The sequence below is a fragment of the Neovison vison genome, chromosome 12, assembly GCF_020171115.1.
Source record: "Neovison vison isolate M4711 chromosome 12, ASM_NN_V1, whole genome shotgun sequence".
In the NCBI taxonomy this organism is placed as follows: domain Eukaryota; kingdom Metazoa; phylum Chordata; class Mammalia; order Carnivora; family Mustelidae; genus Neogale; species Neogale vison.
Genome location: NC_058102.1, coordinates 21,061,700 through 21,080,336, shown reverse-complemented (window position 1 = coordinate 21,080,336; position 18,637 = coordinate 21,061,700). Strand labels below are relative to the sequence as shown.

General features: G+C 34.8%; 1 protein-coding gene across 3 annotated transcripts in view; it reads left to right on the top strand.

Annotated features, from left to right (window-relative positions):
• Positions 1-18,637, top strand: part of SCYL2 (SCY1 like pseudokinase 2) — a 61,730-nt gene that overhangs the window by 21,915 nt on the left and 21,178 nt on the right. For 2 of the 3 annotated variants that reach the window (XM_044229156.1, XM_044229155.1), the window contains exons 3-11: positions 4,230-4,387; positions 7,762-7,906; positions 10,839-10,988; positions 12,764-12,985; positions 13,449-13,565; positions 14,157-14,282; positions 15,185-15,361; positions 17,421-17,432; positions 17,545-17,667. In XM_044229156.1, the coding sequence (XP_044085091.1) occupies positions 4,230-4,387; positions 7,762-7,906; positions 10,839-10,988; positions 12,764-12,985; positions 13,449-13,565; positions 14,157-14,282; positions 15,185-15,361; positions 17,421-17,432; positions 17,545-17,667 (1,230 nt within the window). The remainder of the gene's footprint in view (positions 1-4,229; positions 4,388-7,761; positions 7,907-10,838; positions 10,989-12,763; positions 12,986-13,448; positions 13,566-14,156; positions 14,283-15,184; positions 15,362-17,420; positions 17,433-17,544; positions 17,668-18,637) is intronic. The other variant, XM_044229157.1, reaches the window with a different exon arrangement.

The window sequence follows — 18,637 nt, the reverse complement described above, 5'->3', positions numbered from 1 at the left end:
GCTTTAGTTATTTTGGCTTAAAAGTCACATATGTTGGCCTGTTTCTTTTACCCTAACTACTGCATAAGCTTTAAAACACCCCTAGTTAAATGGCTGTTCCTATGAGGATAATGAAGATTGATTTTTAAATTTATATAATAAATAACTGATATTCATTATTATAGCCACTCTACCAGATGTAGTCTTGGACATGTCCCTTCCTTACTGCAAAAGCTACATTATGTTATCCAAATGCCAGTATTCATGGGTGAGGCTTACTGATACTGTGTAGGCAAAGGCATGATTAAATTATTATGAAAAGTATAATAACAGTTTTAAATAAAAGAAACCATTATGCAAAGCTGAATGTGTTAGTCAAGTTTTTTAGGTCAATAATGATCATAGATTATCTTTAATAATTTTAAGGGGTATATCTTATTACCTTTCAGTCTTCTAAACTTAATCTAAATAAAAATTTAGATTTTGTTTTTATTGTTTTAAAAAAGGAACTTCGCCCGGAAATCACCTGAAAAATGAAGAGTGTGATGGTTTGCATTCATCATTATCAGTCATGAAAAGTCTATAAAATAGAGTTTCTGGAGAATATTTGTATCTCAGAAACCATTCCTGGTGGTTAGGTTAGTGATAGGTTAGTGAAGGTTATGATTACTATTAGGGAATCCCAGACATATTGGTATATATCTACTTAGATTTTTATTACTTAGACTGTTTTGTTTTCAGCGAGAGTTCAACTTTGTAGTAAGCAAAGTAGCTTTAAAAAGTTATAAATTAGACTTGTATCAAAAGGTAGTCTCCATTTTGACAAGTATTAGTTTTTAGAAGAATTTATTTTATAGCTATTTTTATTTAAAGATAGGTTATTGAGAAAACATACTTTTTATTAGATAACTTTTTTTTTGCCAATGTGTTTTAAAGACTATGAAGTGAATAAAAGAAAAATAGGGTGCCAAATACTCTTGCATTTTGTTTTAGTAATTTTTGTGTAAATAAGAGGCTTCAAATTTAATTAGAATTCACAGTTGACTCTTAAGTGCAAGATATTTTGGGTAATTGCACTACCTCAGCTTTTCTGTATATTTGAAAATCTTCATAAAAAGAATCAAAAAAGGTTTTAATTCAGGATGATAATGGAAAGCTTCCAGTAACTGCTTTTTTTTAAATTGACCACTAGGCAATAAACATCTGAATGTTGTCTAGGTATAGATCCTATAATGGATACAGAGACACTTAAGTCATGGTTTCTTTCTTTCTTTCTTTTTTTTTTTTTTGGCAGTGGTTAGTAGGGGTTATGGTTTCTTTTTTTTAAAAAGCTTATAATATATATGGGGTCAGGACTTTTACACAAGTGATATGTGTTAACAGTGGGTAGTGAAGTAGTAGAAGGAAAACATAAATTAAAAGATGATAGTCTGGGGGGCGCCTGGGTGGCTCAGCGGGTTAAGCCGCTGCCTTCGGCTCAGGTCATGAACTCCGAGTCCTGAGATCGAGCCCCGCATCAGGCTCTCTGCTCAGCGGGGAGCCTGCTTCCTCCTCTCTCTCTGCCTGCCTCTCTGCCTGCCTCTCTGCCTGCTTGTGATCTCTCTCAATAAATCTCTCTCAAATAAATAAAATAAAATCTTAAAAAAAAAAAAAAAAAGAAATAGAAGTCTGAACAAAAGCCCAAGCTTCAGAGTGCTGGGGAATGTTGAGAAAAAAAAAAAAAACAAAAAAAACATGATAGTCTGGGGCGCCTGGGCGGCTCAGTGGGTTAAAGCCTCTGCCTTCGGCTCAGGTCATGATCCCAGGATCCTGGGATCGAGCCCCGAGTTGGGCTCTCTGCTCAGCAGGGAGCCTGCTTTCTCTCCTCTCTCTCTCTCTCTCTGCCTGCCTCTCTGCCTACTTGTGATCTCTGTCCAATAAATAAATAAAATCTAAAAAAAAAAAATAAGAGATGATAGTCTGTTTTGAGGCACAGGCTAAGAGTTTTTAGGAAGTCATTATGAGGTCTGAGGTTAGTCACAACTTTGTTGAAATTGGTTAATTTTAATTAAACTGCAACAAAGAAAAGTCTTTTTAAGATGGTTGATAATCTGATCTATGTAGAAATCTTTTATCTGTGACTTAAAATAATAAATAAATATCTGAGAGAGAGAATTTTATATTGTTTCTTTTTCTTTATGAGCTATAGTGTTTTTCCTTAAGAGTGGTGAAATTGCAAGAGCTCAAAAACCATTTCATGTGATTTTTTTTTTTAAGGACTCAAAACATCTTGAAAAAATAAACACATTTAAATTAGATGCATATATAAAATGTGTTGTAGCAGAATGCTTACTAAAATAAGATTGTGAGCTTTAATAGTGCGATAGGAACTTGAACTTCTAGGTCTTTGTTTTATAGTTCAAAATAATATTACATAACACTCTTAGCTCTTGATAGTCCTGTGTCACATAGATGATCAAAAGAGCTAAGATTATGAAAAAAAAAAAGCAGCTAAGATGATATATTTATACATGGATGTTATTTAAATCTCTCAATGATTATTTTCCTGAAGACATATATTATGTTTTACTGGTGTCCTCTGTATTTATTGTCCCTGTATTATTTCTGGGGAGACAGCATGGGTATTGGCTAAGCCTGTGGTCCTCAGAGTTAAAATGATTGTATTTGAATCTTGATCTCACCAGTTGTGGGATTTTAGATAATACATATACCTTTTCCACAGTATCCTCATCTCTGTATTAAGGTCATAATTTATCTTGTAGGATTGCTATGAGGAATGAAATGATTCCTTAAAATTTTACAAATGATTTGGAAATGGGATGTTCAAGTTGAGTTATTAACTAGTCCCTTTGTTATCTTTCACTTTTCAGAGACTTAATCCTCTAAAATCCTTAACTTACTTATATACATATAAGGAGCTCCAACTTCAAACAGGTTGTGTTTGAGAAATGTATTGGTTTGGGATTCTGCAGTGAATCTCTGTTAGGTAATTAGGTAGCCAGACTAACTTGTGAAAAACAATCCTAATGTAGCACAGAAATAATAAGAGAACGAGAAAGTGGAAAAATACTGTCTTGGATATTGATAGTTGAGTAGTAGTAGGTTTGAATTAGAGGCCTTTGAAACATACTTTTATAAAATTCATACTTTCATAAAAAGTCATTCAAAATCTTTCAAGGAAGTTTGAAAGGCTAGCATTGATTCTTTGTAAATTTTGCTTCCAGCTTTATCATTTTTCTTTCCATTTATGATGGAAATCTAGCATCACTGATGTGTTCCACATACATCAACTATCTGTGCAGCTGTTTTTTGATTGATTTATTAAGATTGGGTAACTGGACAGGAACTATTTTTCCTTGGGTAACTGAGAAAATGTAAGGAAGTAGATAGTAAGGAGGATGTGTGCTTTGATAAGTAAGTGTGAATGATTCTTAAAAAAGAACAGTGGGAGAGCAGCTTCTGTTACTGGTACCATTCATTACCAGTTACTGCCCATAATAAGAGAGGGATAGGCTGGAAGGAAAGAGTGAGTATAGGTTATTCATATCTAGAAGTTGCTTACAACATGGGCTTTTGTATAAATAGGCACTCCTTGACACAAGTGATATGTGTTAACTTTTCGTTCAAAAAATGATTCAAGATTTTGTAGGGTAGGGTTATCAGGTTATCCAGCATTATCATTATGAATAACATTTTGAATTTTTATTTTATTTTATTTTATTTTTTAAAGATTTTATTTATTTATTTGACAGAGAGAAATCACAAGTAGTCGGAGAGGCAGGCAGAGAGAGAGAGAGGGAAGCAGGCTCCATGCTGAGCAGAGAGCCCGATGCAGGACTCGATCCCAGGACCCTGAGACCATGACCTGAGCCGAAGGCAGCGGCTTAACCCACTGAGCCACCCAGGCGCCCACATTTTGAATTTTTAAACATTTTAACTTTTATTTGAATTCTGGTTAAATAGATTGCTACACAGGGTATGGCACATTATATACACCTTGTGTGTATCAGAGTTCAAAGACGGAGATTTTCCTATGTTCTTCTTAGATAGGGCTCCAGGTCTCATACTTTTAAAAATATTTAGATTTACTAATCATGAAGAAACCAACTTTTTGATATCAGAAAAGTATTACAATGGTGCTATAATTTCCATAACATTAGATTTTAGTGGTAGATTGTTGTGACACTTGAATAAAATTTTCTTACTCTTGTATATTTTGATTAAAATTAGATGCACAATTCTTTCATTAGGAAGTGGCTGTTTTTGTCTTTGATAAAAAGCTGATTGACAAATATCAAAAATTTGAAAAGGATCAAATCATTGATTCTCTAAAACGAGGAGTCCAGCAGTTAACTCGACTACGACACCCTCGACTTCTTACTGTCCAGCATCCTTTAGAAGAATCCAGGTAAGTTTTTATAAAGACTTACATAAAAGACTTGTTGAACAAATATTTTATAATTGTATGTTTAAGTTCTGTCTGTGGAGCATACTGGCAGTGAAAAATTCTTAGAATTTTCCTTCAGCCAGTATGCTTTTATTCTTCTTATATATCGGATTTCTGTATAATTCTTATTTTGAAATCTTCAGTAACCCACTGTCACTTACCTTCTCCCTCAAGAGCACAAGTTACTTTCTTTCAACCTAAAAGAAAAAAAAAATTACTGTGAAAACTGTATTAAATACTTTACATTTGCTTAACTCATTTCATTAACTCAGTTCTCACAATTACATGGGAGAACTAAGGGTCAGAGACATTACTTAAGTCACATAGTTATGGCACCTTGATTTCTGAGCCCATTTTTTTTTATTCTAGTATATCATGGTGTTCCTACTCAGAAATATGACCATAAATCTTTTATGATGTTAATATTTTTATTGTTCTTCTTTTCATGAATAAACCCAAAAGAAGAGTATAGTTGTTGACTCTTCTGTAACATTCATTATTGTGAACTCTGCCCCAAAGTGGATACGTTTTGTTTGCTACACTTGTTCTGAGCTTTTCAAACAATGCTGTTTCCTCTGCAGTGTTTTCTTTCAGTGTCTACAATGTCACCTATCAGAATCCTACCCATCTTTGTTATTTTAACTTGTATCAATGTGTCTTATATTTCCTTATTACTTTTCAAGTCTCTTGAGGGGAGAAGCTGTCCCTACAACTTCTTTTATAGTAATTTAAATATTATAGAACTAGGGATTTATTGGCAATCATTAAGAGAGACAATTCAAATATTACTTTAAGGCATTTTCATTATTAAGTTGTAAACTTATAAAATTAATAGAAGTAGGACAACTATAGGGAAGGAAAAAATGACTTCCAGTTTTTAATGAGTTAATAAGGTAGAAATAACACTGGAATTCTCCAAAAGATATGTGCTGTAGTAAAGTCATCCACCTACTCTGAAAGGTCAGAGTTGGTGATGCGTATTGAGGGTAACATGAAGGCAGTAATCAAAACCATGAAAATAAGAGTTTTGCAAGAGCATGAGTCGAAAGAACAGAGTACTGCAGAAGAACTTGAATGTAGAGGGAAAAGAAGAGTCGGAAAGAAACCAGCAATCACTGTTATGTGGCAGACGAAGAATAGGCAGCTGAATGGCATGGAAGCTAAAGGAGGAGAAGGGACCCACTAACACTGAGGACCACTGAGGAAAAAGAAAATAAGGACTGAGAAGAGTTCATTACATTTGACTAGTGAGAGCTTGTTGTTACTGATCTTAATAATATCAGTAGTTGGATGGTGGTTTGGAGGCTAGAAAATAGATACAAAGAAGACTAGCAGAGAAAACTTCATTATGTGAATAAAGTCCCAGAGGAGGAACTCAAAGGAAATTAGAGGATGATAGTTTAATCACTAATATGCTGAGGTGACCTCATAAATGAGGTCATTCATGTTAGATGAACTTTATGCTTTTTTTTTTTTTTAAAGATTTTATTTATTTATTTGACAGAGAAAGATTACAAGTAGGCAGAGAGGCAGGTAGAGAGAGAAGGAGGAGGAAGCAGGCTCCCTGCTGAGCAGAGAGCCCAATGCGGGACTCGATCCCAGGACCCCGAGATCATGACCTGAGCCGAAGGCAGCGGCTTAACCCACTGAGCCACCCAGGCGCCCGAACTTTATGCTTTTTTTAAGTAGAAAGTGGATAATAGGTGAGTAGTGGGTAAAGGGGGGCCATGGAATGAGGAGCTAGGAAGAGGACTATAAAAGAATGCTCTTGAATGTTGAAAAAAAAGAGCAAGGTTAAAATATACTATGTGACTTAACACTGTGAATTTAAAAAGGCATGGACTTTCTATTCTTTCCTTGTGCTTATGACATAAGCAAGAGAGTAAAAAAACTTATAGTGGTTATTACAGGGTTAGTAGGGGTTTGCTTGGCAAAGGATAATTAGGGTGATGTTTATTGTGATAGTTGGGAGAAAAAGGAATTAAATACATATGGTCAGGACTGAATACTTGCAATTTTGTTAATAAGGTGTTGGGGAGCTAGATTTGGTGGAGGTAGTAAAGGGGTGGGAGATAATGGCTAGTAAGTAGCTGTGGTTGAGGAAGTGGTTCTTGAGAAGAGGATATAGCCCTTCTGGTATGTGACTGTAATGGTGATGGGAGTGAATATTCATGAAAGATAAGAGGGCTTCCAGCTGGAGGAGTAATAATATGGATAGTGATGTGGCCAAGGATGATGCTGGGATTAGTACAGAGAGGAAAAATATAGGAGTAGCTCAAATACATGAGTCTTGGGAATTACAGAGTACTGTAGAAAAGACTTCAGAGTATTTGATCAGTTTTCCTCCAGTACAGTTCAGCAAATGGAAACCTGGTTGTCCACTGTGTTTATGAGCTTGGTGAGGGAGTAAAGAACAAGGTAGCAACTTTGTTGATGACTGAGCAGGTGTAATAACTCTCCCTCAGCCTAAGCAGCTCTGTCTTAATCTTTCATGTATATTAAGCTTCTGCATATGCTTTCATTTGAAAACTGGGTTCAAGGTGGTGGACAGATGAAACAGCAAAAGGTGTACCTGCCATTAAACAGTTACAGTCCAGGTGCAGAGTGTTGGCCTAGCTTTGTTACCATAGTACCTTGTATGTCGTTCATTGCCAGAGCCTAAATAAGCCCAAAGCATAAAATGTTAGGACTTGAATCTCAAACACTTGGTAATAATAATAGCAGCAGTAAATATTTATTAAGTTTCCATGCTAGTGACTCTGCTGTGTACCTTACATTCATTATCTCCTTTGATGTTCACAGTTACCCTTCAGGGTGGTTTTTTATCACCATTTTACAAATGGGCAAAGTGAGGCTCAGAGCCAAGGTGTCCGACTCACCTAGTCAGGGAATAGGGATGCTGGGACTTGAAGTTGGGAATTTGTCTTCAAAGCCTGAGCTCTTTATGAGTAAAGCCTACTCAATGTTGGTATCTAACATTTTCTGAATTTCTCAATATTCTTATACATCAAAGAGCAGTAATTTAAAAATATAAAAGCTGTGACACCTTTTAAAATTATATTTAAAAAAGGGTAAAGCAAAACTGCTCTGATTGAAGTAGTTAGTTACCTAGTGCTGTGCTCTGTGCCTCTTTCTGACTCCTCTTGCTCTAGAGGGGTCTGGGAAATCTGTAGGTTCCTTTGAGTACATTCTGAAAATGGTGGTTTAAATGTTACATTGATGCTGAAAACAAATCTAAGTCTACCTTTTTGTTGACTATGAATATTTTATGTATATTTGATTTTGATAATGTGGAAAAAAAATGATGGTAAATAACTCTTTCTTTTTTAAAACAGGGATTGCTTAGCGTTTTGTACAGAGCCAGTTTTTGCCAGCTTAGCCAATGTTTTAGGTAACTGGGAAAATCTACCTTCCCCTGTACCTCCAGACATTAAGGATTATAACCTTTATGATGTAGAAACTAAATATGGTTTGCTACAGGTATGTATTTTTATTTACCATGTGAAAAGAGTTTTATCCTTCAAAATTGTTTTTGGCTGTTTAAAACTTATTAGCAATATCAACTGTTTTATGTAAACCTTTGGATCCTCTCAATAATTTAAAAATTATTTCTATGCTCTGCAGTTTTTCTACAGTTTATTGTTAGGTTTAAATTATATTTTAAATTTATGAAACATAACATTGATAACCTTTGTAGAAGGGTACTTACTGGTTGATGGGTTGGTTCCCTTTCGAGTTCTTTGAGTGAATGCATTTCATAAATAAAATATTAAGTTGAAATACTAATGTATTTAATAAAAAATAAAAATTACATCTTTAAGGAAATTATTTAATAGGTATCAAGAGATCTTGTTAGACTTTTTCATATATGTCCAATTTTTCTCTTTTTTTTCTTTAAGATTTTTCTTTAAGATTTTTTTTTTTTAAATTTATTTGACAGACAGAGATCACAAGTAGGCAGAGAGGAAGGGAGAGAGGGCAGGGAGAGGGGTGGAGCAGCCTCCTCACTGAGCAGAGAGCCCAGTGCAGCCTCCATCCCAGGACCTTGAGATCACGACCTGAGCTGAAGGCAGAGGCTTTAACTCACTGAGCCACCCAGCGCCCTATGTCCACTTTTTCTGATTTTCCTTTCCCTGCCTACCAAAATATCTTCAGCTCTATAGAGTAAATTTATACAGTAGATTCTTAGTTCCATTGCGGACAGAGATAATTTTATCTATTGTTTTTCAACAGCTTTGTTAAGCTGTTAATTCACATACAATAAACTTTGGCTTGATTATTTGTTTTTTTTTGTTGTTAAGTTTGAGAAGGTCTTTATAGAACTTGGATACCAGCCCTTTATCTATAGTGTCATTCGCAAATATCTTCTCTCATTCTGTGGGTTGCCTCTTTGTTTTGTTGATGGTTTCCTTTGCGGTACAGAAGCTTTTTATCTTTTTTTTTTTTTTTTAAAGATTTTATTTATTTATTTGAGAGAGAGAGACAGTGAGAGAGAGCATGAGCGAGGAGAAGGTCAGAGAGCGAAGAAGACTCCCCATGGAGCTGGGAGCCTGATGTGGGACTCGATCCTGGGACTCCAGGATCACGACCTGAGCCGAAGGCATTCGTCCAACCAACTGAGCCACCCAGGCGTCCCCAGAAGCTTTTTATCTTGATGAAGTCCCAAAAGTTCATTTTTGCCTTTGTTTCTGTTGCCTTTGGAGACGTGTCTAGCAGGAAATTGCTGTGGCCGAGGTCAGCAAGGTTTTGTCCTCTAGGATTTTGATGGATCCCTATCACACATTTAGGTCTTCTGTTCATTCAGAGTCTATTTTTGTGTGTGGTGTAAGGAAATGGTTCAGTTTCATTCTTCTGCATATGACTGTCCAATTTTCCCAGCATCATTTGTTGAAGAGATTGTCTTTTCTCCATTGGATATTCTTTCCTGCTTTGTCAAAGATTAGTTGACCACAGAGTTGAGGATCCACTTTTGGGTTCTCTATTCTGTTTAACTGATCTGTGTGTCTGTTTTGTGCCAATATATGCTGTCTTGGTGATTATGGTTTTGTAATAGAGCTTGAAATCAGGCAGTGTGTTGCCCCCAGCTCTTTCTTTTTCAACATTTCCTTGGCGACTTGGGGTCTTTTAGGTTCCATACAAATTTTAGGATTGTTTGTTCCAGCTTTTTGAAAAATATCATTGGTATTTTGATCAGCATGGTGTTGAAAATATAGATTGCTCTGGGTAGCATAGACATTTTAATAATGCGTATTCTAATTCATGAGTGTGGAATGTTTTTCCATCTTTTTGTGTCATCTTCAGTTTCTTTCGTAAGTGTTCTCTAAATTCTAGAATATAGATCCTTTACATCTTTGATTAGGTTTATTCCAAGCTATCTTTTGGTTTTTGATGCTATTGTAAATGGAATCGATTCTTTAATTTCCCTTTCTCCATTTTCATTGTTAGTGTATAAGGAAGCAACTGATTTCTGTGCATTGATTTTGTATCCTGCCACATTACTGAATTGCTTTATGATTTATGAGTTCTAGTAATTTGGGGGCAGAGTCTTTTGGGTTTTCCACATAAAGTATCATGTCATCTGCAAATAGAGAATTTGACTTCTTTGCCAGTTTGAATACCTTTTATTTCTTTCTCTTTTTTTTGTCTGATTGCTGACGCTGGCCTTCTAGTACTATGTTGAACAATAGTGGCAAGAGTGTGACAAGGAGTCCCTTGATACTTACTATCTGTAACTTGGGAACTGAAGATGCCTTCACATTTCAAACACAGAGACTAAATAAATTTGGATAGAAAAATGGTTTTAAAGTATCTTTGGGCGCCTGGGTGGCTCAGTGGGTTAAGCCGCTGCCTTCAGCTCAGGTCATGATCTCAGGGTCCTGGGATCGAGTCCCGCATCGGGCTCTCTGCTCGGCAGGGAGCCTGCTTCCCTCTCTCTCTCTCTGCCTGCCTCTCCGTCTACTTGTGATCTCTCTCTGTCAAATGAATAAATAAAAATCTTTAAAAAAAAAAAAAATAAATAAAGTATCTTTGATTTTGCTTATCTGCCTTTGGAAAGAAACTTTAATAAAGAATTGTATTTTGGTTTTATAACTGGGTTTTTCCCACTAAAGCTTAGATCCTTGTAGCAACTGAAAATATCTACTCTTTTGCATTTATGATGAAATTTAATTTTTCCCTGACATATAAAAAAATCTTTTGGGGTACCAGGTGGTGGGTATTATAGAGGGCACAGCTTGCATGGAGCACTGGGTGTGGTGAAAAAATAATGAATACTGTTTTTCTGAAAATAAATAAATTGGAAAAAAAAATCTTTTGTTGTAAGAAGTAGCGATTATGATTTTAGAGACATTTTATTATTGTAATTGAAAGGAGTTTTATTTAATGTAAAAGTCTTTTTTCCCCCCAATTACAGGTTTCTGAAGGATTGTCATTTTTACATAGCAGTGTGAAAATGGTCCATGGAAATATTACACCTGAAAATATAATTTTGAATAAAAGTGGAGCCTGGAAGATAATGGGCTTTGATTTTTGTTTATCATCAACCAATCCTTCTGAGCAAGAGGTAATGAAGGTTTTAAGTCTTTCGTTTTTTGTTTTTTTTTTTAAGATTTTAAGTAATCTCTACAGTCAAGGTGGGGATCAGACTCACAACACTGAGATCAAGAGTTGCATGCTCTACTGATTGAGCCACCCAGGGGCCTTAGTCTTCTAATATTTTTAAGGCTGTGGAAATTTGTGATGCATCCGGAATGGACTAGAGAATTTGCAAGTCTCATAAATGTGTCAAAATAGGCCACCTGGTACAATGTATGTTTAAATGTGCAGCCTTACAGAAAATTTCTTTCTTTTTTTTTTTTTTTTAAAGATTTTATTTATTTATTTGACACAGAGAGAGATTACAAGTTGGTAGAGAGGCAGGCAGAGAGAGAGAGAGGAAAGCAGGCTCCCTGCTGAGCAGAGAACCCGATATGGGACTCGATCCCAGGACCCTGAGATCATTACCCGAGCCTAAGGCAGCGGCTTAACCCACTGAGCCACCCAGGCCCCCCTTACAGAAAATTTCTAATGTTCATTTTACCTAACAGTATTCTTTAGCTAGTTAATTCCACAGTAGTATTACTTGATTAAAGGATGCTAGAGTTAAACAAATTTGAGAACTATTGGGTTAAGTAGGCTTTTTCCCTCCTGATATCAAATACACTAACAATGTGAATCTCTAGCAGTGTTTTCCCAACATTGGACCACAAAATCTTTAGGGAGCATGATAACTACAGTAGCAGTGATAATAAGAACTAACATTTACTGAAGTACTTTTCTAACAAAGCACTTTTTAATGTATTTACTTATTTAATCCTCACCACAATCCATGAGATATGGGAGTAATATAGATGGGTAAGTTAGGCTCATAGAATAAAATAATGTACCTAAGTATAGGCAGGTGGTTAAGTGGTAGAGCTAGAATTTGAACCTGTTCTCTCTGGTTCTAAAGCACCTATTACATAGTGATTATGATATCTCTGGCTATTTATACTTGGGAAAATAATGCAATATTTCTAGTTTTAATATATGTATGTAGTTGTTAAAGGCACCATGATTTGACCTTAAAATAGATTTGTAATTTAAGTAAATAACTTTTAAAGGAAGGAGAAAGAATTAGTATTGGTTTGGTATAGAATGGGTCAGATACTGTGTTAGATCCATTTTTTTCTGTACATTTGTTTAATTTTATAACAACCTTTTGAACCTGTTAACTAAATCACACAGCTAGTTAGTGAAAGAACAAGGTTTCAAATAATAATCTGGATCCATAAAACTTGAAGCCTATGTATCATAGAACATAGGCTATACCTTTTCATATTCATACTGAATCTTAATGGTGATAATTTGTCTTCTGGGAGAGAACTCCAATAATCCAAAGGTTTCAAAAGTTCTTTTTATAAAAAAAAAATTATTTATTTTGAGAGTGAGTGAGTGAGCAGAGGGGCACAGGCAGAGGAAGAGAATCAGTCCCAAGAGGCTCCATAGTCAGCACAGAGCCCATTGCAGGGCTTGATCTCAGGACCCTGAGATCACGACCTGCGCCGAAATCAAGAGTCAGATGCTCAATTTACTGATCCACCCAGACACCCAGGTTGCAAGAGTTCTTATTCATATCTCTGTTTGTTTAGTGCCCTTTCCAGATTTGAGAATTTGAAAATTTTAAGATTGAAGGTGGTGATGATATTTTTACTTCCATGACTGAGTATGAATTTAAAACTAGGTTGCTACTGCTTGATAGTGTTTTTTGGTTTAATTTGACGTATTTAATCTATATAATCTTTTTTCTGTCTTTTATAGCCTAAGTTTCCTTGTAAAGAATGGGACCCGAATTTACCATCATTGTGTCTTCCAAATCCTGAATATTTGGCTCCTGAATACATACTTTCTGTGAGCTGTGAAGCAGCCAGTGATATGTACTCACTAGGAACTGTCATGTATGCTGTATTTAATAAAGGGAAACCCATATTTGAAGTTAACAAGCAAGATATTTACAAGAGTTTTAGTAGGCAGTTGGATCAGGTAATTTGCCATTATATATATACATATATATATATATATATGTATATATATATAAAATTGCTTGCATTGAAAGTATTAAATGTTTCTTTGATTTAAAAAAACAAGTTCAGAAAATTCTCTAAAATAAGATGATGTCTCATATTTTAAGTTTACATAAAATCAGCTTAACAAAAGTAATTTTGTAAATAATGTAATTAATGTTTGTTACCACAGCTTTAATTGTGGCTTTTATTTACTACTAAAATATGATCTAAAATGCTGGGCATTTGTTTCAGTAAAATAAACAATTCAGGTATTGAGGATAAGTGTTTTGGTTATCTTGCCACAGAATTAGCAGTTTGTTCACTGTAACATATTTTTGAGTGAATTTCAAAAAGTTATTAAAAATAGACTATTGACTATAAATGTATTATGTTCTTCCATATTTTATATTCATATTTAATATTATCACTCTTTTAAATAGTTGAGTCGTTTAGGATCTAGTTCACTTTCAAATATACCTGAGGAAGTCCGTGAACATGTAAAACTACTCTTAAATGTCACTCCAACTGTAAGACCAGATGCAGATCAAATGACAAAGGTGAGTACACATGAATTCCTGCCTCAGGTAGAGGGACAATGAGTTAAAGTAAATTAAGTGCTTCTGAAGCAAGATTTAGCCAGATAGAGTCCCCAGATAGCATCTTTATCTTTAAGAATGTTAAATATTCAACTTCTTTTAATTTTAAGCAGTTAAATAATTTAGGTATATAACTGCTCTGATATAAATAAAATTAAGATTTTAAATAATCAGAGTCTTAATAGTCATGTAGGTATAGAAATTTTGGACACAAGAATTTATGAGCCTCTAATTTACTCATGTAACTATGGATTTTAATAGATGAATAGTACTCTTTAGGCCTTCAAGATATTTTACTTAATCTTTCAGTATTTACTAGTTAGGTAAAGAAAATGTTACTGTCCAGCTAACTTACAAGTAGTGACTGAAAATTTAAACTTGAGAAGCAATTTGGTTATTACTTCCTTATTTTTATTTTTATAATTAGAATTATTAAGTGATCTTTAGCATTTTGCTAAATGTTTTTGAATATTTGTTTTACTATATTATAGCAGTTTCAGGTATGAGAAGTACTTTAATAGTTATCAAAATAATTTTATTTCCTGTTTTTAGATTCCCTTCTTTGATGATGTTGGTGCAGTAACGCTGCAGTATTTTGATACCTTATTCCAAAGAGATAATCTTCAGAAATCACAGTTTTTCAAAGGACTGCCAAAAGTCCTCCCAAAACTGCCCAAGGTTTGTTGTTGATCACTTTTTATTATAATCAGGATTTACTATAGTAACTCTTCCAGAGAAATAAATGTAATTTTTGCTTTAGGTGCATAAATGTCTATGGAAGGCTGCAGACTGAACCTGAAAGTTTAGTGGACCTTTTTCTCAGGGCCCAAAAATAATTTAATAAATTAGATAGATAAGAAAATTAGAAGAGTACTACCTATGCAAAGATAGTACCTGGACATTAAATGTCAGAAGAGAAGTCCATAAGCTGTCATTGTGGAGATCATTGCCTCACCAGCAATTAAGCAGTGCATCTGTATTGTCGGTAGCCTCTCCTATGCCTTTAAGTTACCTTTTCTGACTTATTATATCATGAGCATATTCTAGTATAAAAAATGGTGGTGAATGCCTTAGAAGTCTGTGGTTGGAAAACTGGTGATTCCTGGTTACAAAAATATCTCCAGTGTTTAATCTGTCAGATACTCATTGATTATGCACTGTTTGTCTAGCCCTTTACTTAGATGCTATGTAGATAAAAAAAAGGAATCAAAATATTCTTGCTCTCCAAGACTCAGAGTATGTGCAGATAGAGTTAACAATACAGAACAGTGTTTAAGTTGTTTGGTATGAATCATAAGTAATGAAGAGGAGAGACATACTAGTGAAGACTAATGAGAGAAGGTTTCCTAAAGGAGTGGTGACCATATGTCCCCTTTTATCTGTAACATTCCCAAGTTATTTCTTTTGTGCTGACATAGTTAGTCGGAGCACCCCATTTTACTCTCAACAATGTCCAGTTTCAACCATAAATTATATGGTCATCTTCCCCAAAGGGACTGGAGGTTTAAGACTGTAACTTCAATATAATACTAAAGATGTGAAGTTAAATTTAGTTCTATGAAAACATTTTTGCCTTTCAGCGTGTCATTGTGCAGAGAATTTTGCCTTGTTTGACTTCAGAATTTGTAAACCCTGACATGGTACCTTTTGTTTTGCCTAATGTTCTACTGATTGCCGAAGAATGCACCAAAGAAGAATATGTCAAATTAATTCTACCTGAACTTGGCCCTGTCTTTAAACAGCAGGAGCCAATCCAGGTATGTCTATAGATACTCTTTTCTATTTATCTGCTGTTATTTAATGATGTTAGTCAATGATGACTATCATTGAAAATGAAAGGAATGGATATTTGGCTTTTTAAAAATTAAGGTAAGTGCTGGAGACTTCTTTTCCATTAGTCAGAAACTATTTTGCATATATTTGAAGTGAACCATTCCTAAAATTGTAATTAAACTTTGCAAGTAAATGTGTATGGCTCTCCATAATTTACCATCTCAGAAAATAAATTGTAATGAGATTTGGCATGTGGTATACCATTCTTATTGGCCTTACTAAAAGTTACAGGTTTGGGAAGACTATTTCTTTTTCTCCTGCACTTTCGTCTATTTGCTTTTTTTGTTTGTTTTGTTATTTAGGGTCTTTAATTTGTAGGTAGTTTATGCCAGTTGTTTCTCTTTTATTTTCCTGGTAATAAATAGTTTCACCAAAAGAGGGGAAGTGATTATAGCACCAGAGAAATAATATGTGTGTGTATTGTAAGCGAAAATGTAATTAGTTTCTTATGTAGACTCTAGTGTAATATTTATTTGAGAATCAAGGTAGTCTTAGGTTTAAGACTGGATTTGAACCTGATCTTCATCTTTACTAGGAGCACGATTTGGACAAGTCATTACTCTCTTAAAGCCTCTGTTTGCTCATTTCTAAAACAAGAAGGGTTGTTGAGATTAAATGAAATTTCTAGGTACATAGTAAATATTACATGTTTCAGCCACTACATGGCAGTAGCGTATTAGTAAACCATCAACTACTTGTTATAATGGTTTTATGACAGGCTATTCGTGGTTCTTTCTTTGAAAGGAGAGGAACAAAAGGAAGTCTGTGGTGATAAGGCAAGAATTCCTGTGGCTAGGAAAGGGCAGGTAAGGGAACTATAGGCTTTGAAACAGAGTTTCCCAAACATGGTCAAGATGTTAGGAGGCAAAGTGATGGAGCCACATGTTCACTCAGTATTCTGCATGAATAGAAGGGACAGTTTGTTCCTTATAATTGTAGGTATGTGTTGTAGCTAGGTGAGAAAATGATCTGGGACAATTGAAAATGTTCTTTCTAGAAATTTTCATGACAGTTCCTTTCAATTCTTAAAAAAAAATCTTATTTAAGTTCTATTAATTAACCTATAGTATATCATTAGTTCAGTTATTCATCAGTTGCACATAACACCTAGTGCTCCTTCCATCAAATTCCCTCTTCAATGCACATCACCCAGTTACCCCATTCCCCTACCCACCTCCCCTCCAGCAACCCTCAGTTTGTGTCCTAGAGTTAATAGTCTTAGAGTTTGTCTCCCTCTCTGAGAACCCTCCTACACTGTTGGTGGGAATGCAGGGTAGTACAGCCACTCTGGAAAACAGTATGGAGGTCCTCAAAAAGTTAAAAATAGAACTACCCTACGACCCAACAGTTGCACTACGAGGTATTTACCTGAAGGATACAAACATGATCCGAAGGGGCACCTGCACTCCAGTGTTTATAGCAGCAATGTCCACAATAGCCGAACTATGGAAAGAGCGCAGATATCCATCAACAGATGAATGGGGGTGTGTGTGTGTGTGTGTGTGTGTGTGTCTGTGTGTGTGTGTAGTGGAGAACTACTTGGCTATCAAAGAGACGAAATTTTACCATTTGCAGTGACATGGATGGAACTGGAGGGTATTGTGCTGAGCAAAATAAGTCATTTAAATGAAGTTATTGTATGGTTTCACTCATATGTGGAATTTAAGAAACACAACAAAGGATCATAGGGGAATGGAGTCTCTTTCATTTTTGTACCTTTTCTTCTACTCTTAAACTTAGAAGCCAAGTGAATTTACTGCTTTGGGATATTTGACTTTGCTGTTTTCAGGCTTTTTTTTTTTTTTCCAATTAAGTAGATTCCAGATAGTGGTAGTTATGGGTGAGTGATGTATTATTGAAGATGTGTGAGAGTTAGGAAATTAGTCTTCATTTAAATATTTATACTGAGAGCAGATATTAAATAGTGTGCTTGTGGAAATGTAAGAAACTTGATTTGTATGTTTTTGTCTTCCATGCCTTCAGGCTAGCAACATGGTGAGTGTCAAAATGTAGAACTTACTTTTTTGAAGATATTTTAAATTTTGTCATAAGTGAAATCTTTTAAAGATTCTAGACTTTAATACATTGTTCCTCTTTTCTTACATAGATTTTGTTAATTTTTTTACAAAAAATGGATTTGCTACTAACCAAAACTCCTCCTGATGAGATAAAGAATAGTGTCCTACCAATGGTTTACAGAGCACTAGAGGCTCCTTCCATTCAGATCCAGGTATAATATTTGATTTTTTTTCTTTAATAATGATTTTGATTTATTTTTTGTTTTGTTTTTAAAGCAAAAGAAAGAAGTACAATTTTGGGGTTGAGTTGTAAAATCTTTTCTGTAAAACTCAGTAGTGATATATATTAATCCATTGAATTGGATTGTGTACTGTTACTAAAATGTATCTGCTCCCAACTAGTTTAAAGAATCAATTGACAAATGCCTGTATTAATGAAATACAATGAAAGATGTTCTATTCTGGAAAATTTGATTTATTGTCGTTTGGGTCAGTATATCTTCTTCCTGAATGAGTAACTAACATAGGAATAAAAATGTCAAAGATACATGTGCCTTTTTCTTATGAAAATATTAAATAGGTACTCCCATACTCATAATTTTCTTTCATGGTTGATAACTCAGTCTTCTAAGTGTTCCTTCTACATTGAAGTTAATTTGTGGAGCAAGTAGATAGAAAACCAGGCAGTAATTTAGTGTGACCATTCCTAACATTTGTAGTCCTGCTTGTTTGTCACAAAGATGATGTTAAAGTATCGTGTATTATGCCAAACTTCTAGTTCTTTAGCTTTGCTATTAAAAGTTTGGTTCTAGGGGTGCCTGGGTGGCTCAGTGGGTTAAGCCACTGCCTTCGGCTCAGGTCATGATCTTAGGGTCCTGGGATCGAGTCCCGCATCGGGCTCTCTGCTCAGCAGGGAGCCTGCTTCCCTTCCTCTCTCTCTGCCTGCCTCTCCATCTACTTGTGATTTCTCTCTGTCAAATAAATAAATAAAATCTTTACAAAAAAAAAAAAGTTTGGTTCTACAGAACTGTCTGGAAAAAATTTTTGGATCACTGTTAAAAGTGTAATTTATTTTTTTGATTTTTTTTTTTACTTTGGAAAAAATAAGTACTTATATTAAGATCATTACACTGCTTAATGGTTTTATATTTAAAGTTTATTTACCAGTATAGAAATTCTAGT